This window comes from Lolium rigidum, chromosome 1 (genome assembly GCF_022539505.1).
Source record: "Lolium rigidum isolate FL_2022 chromosome 1, APGP_CSIRO_Lrig_0.1, whole genome shotgun sequence".
Classification (NCBI taxonomy): domain Eukaryota; kingdom Viridiplantae; phylum Streptophyta; class Magnoliopsida; order Poales; family Poaceae; genus Lolium; species Lolium rigidum.
Genome location: NC_061508.1, coordinates 38,679,274 through 38,691,156, shown reverse-complemented (window position 1 = coordinate 38,691,156; position 11,883 = coordinate 38,679,274). Strand labels below are relative to the sequence as shown.

Here is an 11,883-nt window from a genome sequence, read left to right as displayed (position 1 = left end):
TGCTCTAGGAGGTGGGAGACGTTGACATGCGAAAACAAGAAGAGTTGGTGACATATGGCATCAAAGTGCAGGAGAGATTATGTCCTGCTGCCGGTGCCAAATCACTAGTGTGGGTACAAGGCCTTGGGATTGACGAGCTTATGGTAGTATCATAATCTAGGACTAGGAGACTAGGGAGGTGGGAGACGTTGACAACCCATGGTCTGGTGACTGGTGAGTCCATATGCGGCATCAAAGTCCACCCGAGGGTTGGAGATGCTGCACCAAGGAAGGTCGTTGCTTCATTTTACAATCATGACATTTGGAACAAACATATAGGAGCAGGCTTCAGTCCAGGTCGCCGCATGTAAGTTCATTCTTTTTTATGAACTTAAAGAAAACGTTATACGAGTTTCGATAAAAGTGCCATATGGAAGGAAACTGAACCTGTATAAATATCAAGTTACTCTATCAAGAAGTTGCCAATGTTTCATCTAACATGTTACAAGCTAATGTAAGCCACACATACACACGCACGCATCAACCAAACAGTCCAAACTTATGGGTACATCTCGACCTTAATCATGCAGCTGCTGTTGTACAGAGATAATTCATTTGCACATGGCCTACCGGTTGTTAGCTACAGATGTCAATTGTCAACTACAGATGTCAAGTCAGTGACAACTCTGGCCTCTTCTATCATCGCCCGCTAATGCTAGTTAATTGTTCTCTGTTACACAACTAATCTAATAACTCCAAAGATGACAATGTACAGAGCATATTTCACAAAACCTGCCCTTGAATAACTAAATTAGTGGATGAATTCACCCATATTGCCACGTCATCTGGGTGGCATCAGCTTAGCGGATCAAACCTGGATATAAGCTCAATACACACTGAAGGACTCGGTTTGCACCATTTTATAATGACTCGGTTAGCACCATTTTATAACCTCCGCCTGTCCGTGCCCCTGTGGCTGTGTGATAATAACACTCGCCAGCCCCGCTGGCTGCCATCTGCTTTTCAGGCACCGAACCATGTCCCCCATATCCCTGTCGATCAAGGACGGAGCCACTCTGATCTGCTGCTGCTATGCATTCCCAGGCACCTGCACCACATCCTGAATCCGTTGCTTCTTTTTGCGAGTATAAACATATCTCTTTGGAGGGACTTGTTTCTGTGGCATAGCTTGGTCACATGGTTTCAGTGGCATAGCTTGATCACATGGTTTCAGTGACCTAGCTTGGTCACATGTTGCAACAAGTTCGTTTTGAACTGTTTCTCCATACTGCAACATCATATACTTCAAATATAAGCAATGAGGTGATATAATGGAATGTAAATCTACAGCAGAATAAAATTCCAAACCTTTTTATCTATTGACTTTGTTTCTCCGTCTCCTGATTTTTGTGAGGCAATAACTTCTCCCCCTTGAAGATTCTTATCAGCAAGTAACTCCCCATCATCCAACTTCCGCTTGTACGATATTGTTGATGTCAAACTGTTCTTTGTTTCCCCGTCTACTGATTTTTGTGACGGAGTAACTTCTCCCTCTTGAAGATTCTTATCAGCAAGTAACTCCCCATCATCCAACTTCAGCTTGTACGATATTGTTGATGTCGAACTGTTCTTTGTTTCCCCGTCTACTGATTTTTGTGACGCAATAACTGCTCTTTCTTGAAGATTCTTATCAGCAATTATTTCCCCATCATCCAACTTCCGCTTGTACGATATTGTTGATGTCGAACTGTTCTTTGTTTCTTCGTCTCCTGATTTTTGTGAGGCAACAACTGCTCTTTCTTGAAGATTCTTATCAGCAAGTAATTCCCCATCATCCAACTTCTGCTTGTACGATATTGTTGATGTCGAACTGTCAGCTGTATTCCTATCTGTGTCCTTGCTATGAATGGGAAATCTGACGGTGTTTTTCCTGGAAATAGTACTATCCACCGTGACATCATCGGATCTCACTGTGACCTCATCCGATCTTTGCCTCTTTCCACTATATGAATTGTTGTTAACAGAAGTAGTGGCAGATTCTGAACTTGCTCCAGTTCCCGACATATAAAATGGAGTCTGGATCGAGGAGGCAACATAGTCCCTTCTTACAGCAAGTATATCATGTTCACATACAACCAACTCTTTCTGGCATAAAACAAAAAAGTGGACATATAAGAACTACATAGTTTTTGCAGCTAGTAAACCAAACAAGATATTAGCAGCATGTAACACTATCGATTACTGTACAAATATACATGGAACTTCCAGTCCCAATATATTTATTTATGGACATGTTCAGAGACCTAGACCTTAAAACTATGCCAATCCAGTACAACAGAGCAAATAGGTCACTACAGCCCAGCATCAGTACAAAGAATATCTCCGTGGCCATAAATCCATAGGAATGGCTGATTTTTAGGTTGGCTCGCCAAACCTAACACAACCCTCCTCCTTTTACCCGGGCTTGGGACCGGCTATTCCTAAAAGGCATAGACGGAGTTCTCCGTGGCCATAAAAATCTATGGAAAAGGAGAAGGGGTCGGCCTTGAAATTTTCTGCTGCAACTCCCTCTGTTTCACAAGATAAGGCGCAATTTATGGTGGGGGCTTGGTCTCTGGGAAACTTTGATCCATCACGCATATCATTAACTACAATAGCCAATGGTACTATGCGCACGCAATCAAAATTACAATCTCTATATCCATGTAATGATTGCTCATTGAAGTATGTAGAGTTAAGTCACTCATGAAATATGTGGGATAGTTACATTTTGAGATTGAAGGGATAGTTCAACAGAAAAATATCGACAACTACGGCACTGCTAGCAACATCAGGTTAAACAAAGTGAAAAGATGCACTTTGGTATGTATCCCAGTAATATCACTTCTAACAGAAAGGAATGATACAAGTTTTCTGAAAGAGATTATAGGAGTGCCTGATGAAGTCTAATTTCCTCAGCAACCAAAAGGGACAGGAAGTAAATGCAATTCACGGATACTGTACCTTCTCCTTCTCTCTTTTAACAATCCTCTCGCAAAGAAGGCGCAATCTTTCCAATTCAACCTGCCACGCAGGGGGAATATTATGTCAGCATAAAGCACATTTACCCTAAGATAAAGGTGTGTTTGTAAGATGAAGGTCCTATTTTTAGAGCACAGGTCTTATGTTAGTGATATTTGCAGACATAAGGGATTTCACACAAAATATAATACTTAACACACAGCTTATGATCCATAGCCAAAGTAAAGCCAACTCGGGACAGTGTTTAAGGCTTCAATGAATACTGACATAACAAAATACACTGGTTTGGCACTTAAATTGCAGATAGAAGAAAAGCGCAAGATGAAACTGCCTTCAAGCAAGAATAGAGTACACATTACAAAAAATCAAATAAGTTGCAGTCCATTTTTTCAGCATATTCACTTCACACTAGTCCAGAGACACTACTTTTCAAATACATTTTGCTCAACTTCCACATAAATAAACACCCTAAAAAGGCGTCTACATGTGCAAAAAGTAAAAGGTAACAGCGATGAAGTTTCTGTTTCTTCGTAAACCCTGCGACTGACTACTAGCCATCCGATAGTCAGATACATCAAAACCACCACCATGGCACGTGCTCAATACCACACGGTTTGGCATATATATTCATTCAAAGGTTCTAATTATGGATCGGAGAGAGTAGTATAATGTGATTTTCCAGCTAGTACCTATAAAGCATAATAGGTCATCCCTTATCAAAATGCAACGCTTTGACACAAAAGAAGCAAAGTCCACACAAAACAAAGCGCGGTGATGCTTGGAGCAGGATAAAAAGGCAGAACTACACAAGTAACATGAAATAGATTAGTTCATATGTTATTACCCTATAGTTATTAAATCAAAAGACAGTAATGTTCACAAGATCACAGAACTTCTACACTTATAAACAAATAAAGCATGTAACAGGCACATTTACCCTCATTTGTTTCATGATCTTGACTTCCTCAGGTCCATACTGCTGAGAGTCGACCTGTGGAAGTTTTTCAAAGAGGAAAATAAGACTGATATAGAGAGTATATAGGCCATTTCTACTGCACTATCAGATCTGAAGGAAAACCAGTTCCCTGTGGTCACAGATTAAAGAATCCATCTCACAACAGTTTAAAGCAAACTTACCTTTCTTTGCTCAGTACTGTGATTGCCACAATATGCTTTGTGCCGCCATAAGTTACCGATCTTTTTCGTATTCATGTAAAGACCAGCATCCCTAGCACATGCAGGATGGAAAGTGACTTGACAACCTATAGTACAGCACTGCATAAATGAAGAGAAAAACTTAGCAAGAATGAATTGGCCTGTCGTTATAATACAGATTAGGTCCAAAGTATAATTTACAAGTTAAGACCTTCAAGCATGTGCCAACATTGTGGTGGCAGATCGAGCATGTGTCTCCCTTCAGAAGGTTCTCCTCCTTAGATAGATTAAATAGTCAGAAAAATTATAATAAGATAACTAACAGGAACTTACAATCAATACAAGATGGATTCAGGTGGTATCAACATATAAACAATGAAATAACACTACAGAAGAGAAACCAAATCTTAAATATTATAGTGAGCATGTGTGGTGGTGCAAAGAGGTTAGTACCATTACATCAACAGCATTATGTTGTCCCCTTCTGAATGTGTTCTCCAAGAGCCACTACAGAAAAATTGACCACAAATCTAACAATGTAGGTAAGCTAAGCAAAGCAAAGCAGCATTATTGAAAAATAAAGATGCCAGTCAAAATACCTCAGCACAAAAAGCATGAACCCATTGGCCCTTTGTAGTCTTGCGAAAAGCTCCTAATGTACCATGGCAGAAACCACAATGCACCAACCATGATATCGCACCACTGCAATCAGATGCATTGGCAGAGATGACAGTATCTGATAACATCTCTTGACAACGTTCACACTTCCAAGGACCTGTGGGATTCATCCGACTCTGGTAGCAATCCAAGTGGACAGCAGCCTGCTAAACATGCAGGGTTAATATTTAACTGAAGTGCAACTTGAGCAAAAGTGAAATACAAAGAATAGTGAAATGGGGAGCACCTTGCAGCTTGAGCAGAGAAATATTCGGTTCAATACAGTTTCACGCCGCATGCACACATCACATGGAAGATCATTTTTCTTAGAAAATTTAGCCAGATCAAAAATGCCAAAATTACTATCTGCTGAGACTTTACTGTTTGAAAATGATAGATCCTTTGTTTGCGGCAACAAAGTCAATTGGCTAACTCGTAAAGATCCAGCATTGATTTTTGTAATACTCTGCAGCACAAAAAAGACAAAGATGAATATCCATAACACAAGATAAACATAACAAGCACAAGAACAGTATGAACCTCTTGTTTGACAGGCGCTGCATCATTTTCTGTCTCTTTCTTAAAAGTTTCATTTCTCAAGCTGGGTGCAGCACAAGGTGCAGCTGCAGCTAGGATAGCCTGAGCTTCTTTGTGTCTCCTCTCTGAGTTCCCGCGTTTCTTAGCTTCCCTTATATCACGAAGGAACTGATTCACAATGATATGGTCCCATTTTCGTTTATTAAAAGAATCCAATTCATGGGAAAGACTCTGGACGACCTTGAATTTAAGGTCTTCTGCAAGATATAAAGAGGACTGAAACATCAATTCAGAAAGCAGAAGAAACTACTGAACTATTGAGTTAAGTTTGGAATCTCAAGGTTAATCGTTAAGACAGAGCTGCAGCGACAGGAGCATATAATAGGACAGCAGTCAAAGTGGTTTGGTACTTCTGTAAAAATAGCATAAAAATTGCAACTAACTTAACAACGAGAAAGAACATGCCACATACCATATCTCTGGTTCTTGGATACAACATCATTGAGAAGCCTGGATTGAAAATAAATGATTTCTCCTTCTATTTCATCACGGGGTGAATGCTCTAGAATATCTGACGATTCTGCTTTAGAAGCTTCATCAGCTGCAGCTATCTCTGTTAATTGCTCAAGTTTTGTTGATAAATCAGCAAGATTTTGGTCATGAGGAACGCAGGATAACTCTTCAACTTAAATTGCACAAAAGAAAAAAATATCAGATCAAAATGTAAATAACAATATAGTAAGTGGTATGATTTGATTGATGGTGAGATGTTAAAAGGAGTACCATGATAACAAGACTGCTTATTCTGATTCGAAATATGACCCCACAAATCCTGCAACTTTTTCTCGACGTATGGATGAATATAGCAGCGATAACCATCAATGCTACACAGAGCAAACACGGGATTAGGTAGTTTAACACATCAAATTGTGTGTGCAGACTTGGGCGAGAAAGATGCAAGCAGAAATGGATTTTAACCATACTTGAGAACACGTTGGCCAGAAATATGGTCGTCTTCACAATCACGACCAGTGTGCGAGGAATTTTCTACTGAATTAGAGCAGTCTTTATCAGCTTTATCACTGTCAGGATAGTTATGATCAAATGATGAGATGCCTTCCTCCAGTTCTGAGCCAGGTTGTGAATCAGTTAAGTTCTTACTTTCACTTCTAAGCAATGTACCTGGCCATAATATTGAAAGAATCATTTGAGTCTACAGCAACCAAGATGAACTAGTTAGCAGGGCAACTGAAATAAATTCTTTATGATTTGGGATTGAGAGCCTCCTTCCCAATCTTCAGGGCTAGTTCGATACTATGACTACCAGGTTACAGAGAACAAGTTTGAAACAGAAACCAAGATGAACTAGTTAGCAGGGCAACTGAAATAAATTATTTATGATTTGGAATTGAGAGCCTCCTTCCAATCTTCAGGGCTAGTTCAATACTATGACTACCAGGTTACACAGAACAAGTTTGAAACTCGAAGGAGCCTCAAAAGTGAGTATTTCAACCAGTGACAAGTTAAAACTAATATAGGTGCAGAAATGCCTGATTTTTGTTTCCAGCATGTCAAATGTCATAGTTTACAAGTTAAACAACATACCAGTTCTACAAAAATATTAGCACACTGGGTGTGAGTAGCTAACACCATAATGATTTCAACTGATGAAAAGGATGAATTTCATCAAACTATTATTCTTTTGGTTTCTGTATCACAACATAAGGCACACATGAATTTATTGAGTTTTCCCTTGTTTCCCTAATCTTTGGCACCCCTCTCCTCCTTTTATAGCAATTGCACGACTATTGTAGTATTGCCAACAATAAGTATTTTCATAGTTCATTTTGACAATGGATCAGAGAAGAGCAGTGATACATCATGGAGTTTAAAATTAACAATTAACAATTAAGTAAAGAAAGCGGCAAAATTAACAAGCATACTGATCAATGAACATACATCATGGAGTTTAAAATTAACAACGAAGTAAAGAAAGCAGCAAAATTAACAAGCATACTGATCAATGAATGTAGTTGCACACACAAACGCATCTAATGTGTTACCTTCTGGTGCTATATCACTCTCTTCAAGAGGTTTCACTTGAACAGAAGACACATGAACGGAGTTTTGCAGCAACTTGATGATTTTCAACTTCAGACCAGGGGAGAAGGTGGTTGTTTCAGGCTGCCAAGGAATAAAAAATTATATAACAAAATAGGATTTAAGGTCAAAATAGTGTGGTAGGTCAAATCCATTGACGACACCACATAGGCACAGCTGTACCTGTGCGTGCTCTTGAAAGGGTACATATAAACAAACATGGATTTAACTATTATCTCTTTTAGTTTCATGCGTATGCTAAGATTTATAGTTGACATAGAAAGTCCATTATGCATATCAAATATATTCATAAATTACAGTTAACTCAGTCTCTAGCACTATGTATTCCATATATGACTGCAAGCTGTGTTACATGTAATGACGTAAAGGACAAATAGCATGAAAGGTAGACGTTGTGATAAGCATAACTTTTTCAAATTTTAACGATATATCTGAAAAATTCAATAGTATAAATTAAAAAGTGGAGCCAAAGTGGAAGGGCCATGTTAAATGTATGTATATACCAAAAATTATACACCACCTAGTAGAAATGCTCGTGCAAACCAGTCACAGTTAATGAATATTCCAATTAAAGATTACCACAAGAGCAGCTTCCAAGGATTCTGAGGACAGACCCAGTTCTGATTCTATATCACCAACACTAACCTTTCCTTGGTCAATTAGCTGTGAAGCACAAGCATAAAACCCAGTTACGCAATACTTCCAAACATGAGTACCTTAAAATCTTGCTTTGTAAGATTAGCAGGTACCTTTCTGAGAACTGCAGAAACATCAGTAGAACTGCTCACAAGATTCCCATCTCCTGTAGGCTGATCAACAACCATGTGTGTCTGTTCGATTTGTTGAGTTTCGATGGCTCTAGCAGTACATGGTGTTGTAACCAGCTCCGCTGTCTGCACTTTGTTTAGGCTGGACGAACTAGAGCTGATGGATATGCCGTTCATGAATTTGTCCTTACTCTTGCGTGTAAATCTCATTTGTTGTTTCTTGTCTGTGGTAAAAATTTCATCATCCAGCCCAACTCGTGCAGTATCCTGTTCAGTAACACCATTGGCATTGTGTACAGAACTGATGCTTCTGACTCTAGAATGCCTTGAGCAAAATATCCTCAACTCAACCTACAAACGGATGTGCAAGAAAACTATTAAAGAACAAAAACAACCAAGGCAAAAAGCACAACAGAGAAGAAATGGTCTAACATTCTTAAGCCCAGATTTGCCCCATATCTCCATCTGATGCTTAGATTCTCTTGCACATATTGGATGAAAGCAAGCCCGGCATGTTCCTGGAAAACATTAGTCAATAACCAAAGAAGGGATATTACATGCAGCAAAAACGGAAGTCCTTTGCACATGGTTTATACAAATTAAATAGCAACAAGAAAAAAAAACATCTATCGACAGCAAAACAAAATCGAACAATGACCCCACAGCAATTTGGGAATGTGTGAATAGTGTTGCTGATGAACTGTTTTGTTTACTTGATATGAGTATCCCAACAAGAACAGCAGCGCCAATATTTTACTGATTCAGCTTACAAGGGGGTGTATTTGTTACGAGTCTATTATGAATTCGCACCAGCAAGTATAATCTACTGATTTAGTCTTTCCATGTAACATGAACAAGATTCTACAGAAAACAAGTTTATTGTTCATATTACGTCAGATGGTTTTTCTTAAGAGCAGTGAAGTCAAGCCCAACACAACCCCCATTGGAGAAAATAAAACAATATCACATTCGCGATTTCTATCACCACAGGAATGAATTACAGTTACCAAAAGATGATACTAAGTTCAATCATGAGACCAACCTGAAGAACAAGTCAAATCAAAATGACATGCTAATTTAGATAATGGAATAGGTATCATATGACATCACAAAAGGCTAAGAAACTATTAACTATTCATGCTCTCAAAATTTGTGAAGGAATCCTATAGTGGCCGTAAAGTAGCAGACCATACATGGGTCTGTACTTCTACTAATGTTCTCGTGTTTCTTCGGCAATTTACATTCGCTGGAGTACTTGGTGCCATTTATAGTCATCTAAGATGTTCACACATCCTACATTATAGAATTACAGCTAAGTCTTTATAGTCATCTAAGATAATATTCACGCATCCTACATTTATCGTCATCTAAGATGATCATGGAAAAGGTGATAGTGCCGCTAAACTGGAGACATTTCATACATGTATCTTTCACAGGATTTTAGGAATTACAGCTAAATCTTGACAGCACATTTAGAACATGCAGACCTCTCAAAATCATGGCCCCAACTTCGAATTTGTAAGCCTATTAGCAAAGATATTATCCAATATCAAACACACACGGTACATTTTCACACAATCAACTAAAGAAAACACACATTTCAAAACTCGGACCATGCTATTCACCAAGATAAGAGACATCTTAAGCAACAAAGTACGCATGGAGTGGAAAAAACTAGGGGAACCCGTACGCACTTCACCATTAACAGCTTCCATGATTGTATAATCATTCCAAAAATACTATATGAACTGAACAATTTAATGGTGCTGTAAATAACTTTGTCGCCACCGTCTAATGGTACATGATTGTAAACCAAAGCACCATATTAAATATCTTTTGACAAATAAAGCAGGTAGCTAATTTTCCAAGAATATTGAAGGAAGGGTGATTCAATTTCATCAAACAGTAGGCCTCTTGCCTAATGCGAACTGCACATTCTTATATTATTAATATCTGTAGAGTTGTATTACGTTCCATTGTCAACAAAGGATCAGATCTAGATTATAAAACCCCAAAAGGAAGCAAAAATCAAATCATCAAACAGCACAGTTCAAACAGCTGAATTCTTAGTTGCAACACCATCCTCAAGATGCTAAGCCTGTATATGGCCGATACAAGCAGATATTATGCAAGCTTGTACAGTCTGCGACTGGTAGATTAGAGGTTAATATTTAACAAGAAACAGCTTATTTCGCATGAGTAAGCTAAATAATTTGGTTCTGCTGTGATTCTGTGACTCACTTCAACTTCTAACCCTTAAAAGTTAAGTCAAAACATACGAGCCAAATCAAACAATACTCGGTTCTAATTATAACACTGCTCAAATCCATCTGAATTTGGCATTTATTAAGTATCAATTGAACATGTCAGACAATGTGTGGTAAGCTTATGAGAGACCTTTTCACATACAAAGGTTGGCCTTAATACCTCTTCAGCTCCTAAATATGGGCACATGAATCCTGGAAGCTTCTATTTTACATAATTTGTAAACTACTCCAGCGAAAAGTGGGGAAAAAAGGCATATGAAGGGGAAAAGGTACTATTTCAGCGAGACAGAGCGGGATAAAAAGAAACAAAACAATTTAGAAGTACAAGTTCTCTGTTAGAGCGCTGTTGTAGGGGAAGTCTGTACACAGGGAGCACACTTGTAGATAAAACTATCTAGACAAGCTTATTTTGATACTATAGAAAGAGAGAGAAGTGAGTGAAAAATACATACCATGGCTACATCGAACGCATGCACCATGCATAACCTTGCAGAGAGTGCAGACCATTTTTATCCGATTCTCTGGGATATCTCCTATATTAGTGACAGGTTCCATCGAGTCCATGTCCTCTACAAAAACCTCCGGCGCCCACAGGCTACAAAACAGGTGCGCGAAACTCAGGTTGCCCCCATCTGCAGTCTGTCCAGGGTCACATTTCACAGGCTTCAAAGCACCTTTCTCCCTGGGGCAGAGCACGCAAGGCATAGAGACGATCCTGCCCCCATCGTTCAGCGACAGCATCCGCGCGGGCGCGGAACTGATGCCGTCGCACCATGCGCACGTCCAGTAGCCGTCCGGCACCACCTGCACGCCGTAACACCTCTGGTGCACGGACACCTTGCAGCCGCTGCAGTGGAGCATCCTGTTGGACCCCGCGTCGGTCTCCCCCAAGCAGCACACGTCACACGTCGGAGCGGCCTCGCCTGGCACGGGCGGCAGCCACACGAGCCGCTCGAGCCCCGCGTCGGCTCCCAGCAGCTTCCGCTTCTTGTTGGGGCGCTCCGAGGTGAGCACGGACCGGCCTCGCGATGCTAGGAGCCAGTTCAAGGAGTCGTCCGCCGGACTCTTGCCTGGATCTGGCTGTTCCTGTTGCTGGGGAATGACATCCTGCTCGCGGTGCTCTTCGCTGTCCCCGTTGGTGCTGGCTAGCTTGATGGTGCTGTTGTGGCTGACAAAGTCTGAGCTCTCGTGCTGCGTCGCATGGTTGGCATGCGGTCCGTGATTCTCCGGCTCCTCGTTCTCCTTGCCCGAAACCAGGGTGGGGTTAGCGACCACGGCTGTATGAGACGGATCAACGTGTTGAGGCAAGTGCTGCTCCTTCCCGCTGCCCACAAATGGTATGATAAAGCACGGATCGAGACGGTTAGAGACGGACGGCA

At 40.3% G+C, this 11,883-nt stretch overlaps 1 protein-coding gene across 2 annotated transcripts; it reads right to left on the bottom strand.

Annotated features, from left to right (window-relative positions):
* Nucleotides 1-578: 578 nt before the first annotated feature.
* On the bottom strand, nucleotides 579-11,374 carry LOC124685230 (the record flags this gene model as incomplete). 2 transcript variants are annotated; one of them, XM_047219560.1, is given in 18 exon segments in its annotated part: nucleotides 579-1,267; nucleotides 1,348-2,124; nucleotides 2,983-3,042; nucleotides 3,938-3,991; nucleotides 4,138-4,275; nucleotides 4,367-4,432; nucleotides 4,609-4,662; nucleotides 4,755-4,979; nucleotides 5,060-5,278; nucleotides 5,353-5,606; nucleotides 5,822-6,034; nucleotides 6,133-6,233; nucleotides 6,333-6,531; nucleotides 7,413-7,533; nucleotides 8,050-8,133; nucleotides 8,220-8,588; nucleotides 8,670-8,755; nucleotides 10,957-11,374. In XM_047219560.1, coding segments are annotated over 18 exon segments (3,636 nt in total), but the record flags the coding sequence as incomplete, so codon positions are not given.
* Nucleotides 11,375-11,883: the final 509 nt, after the last annotated feature.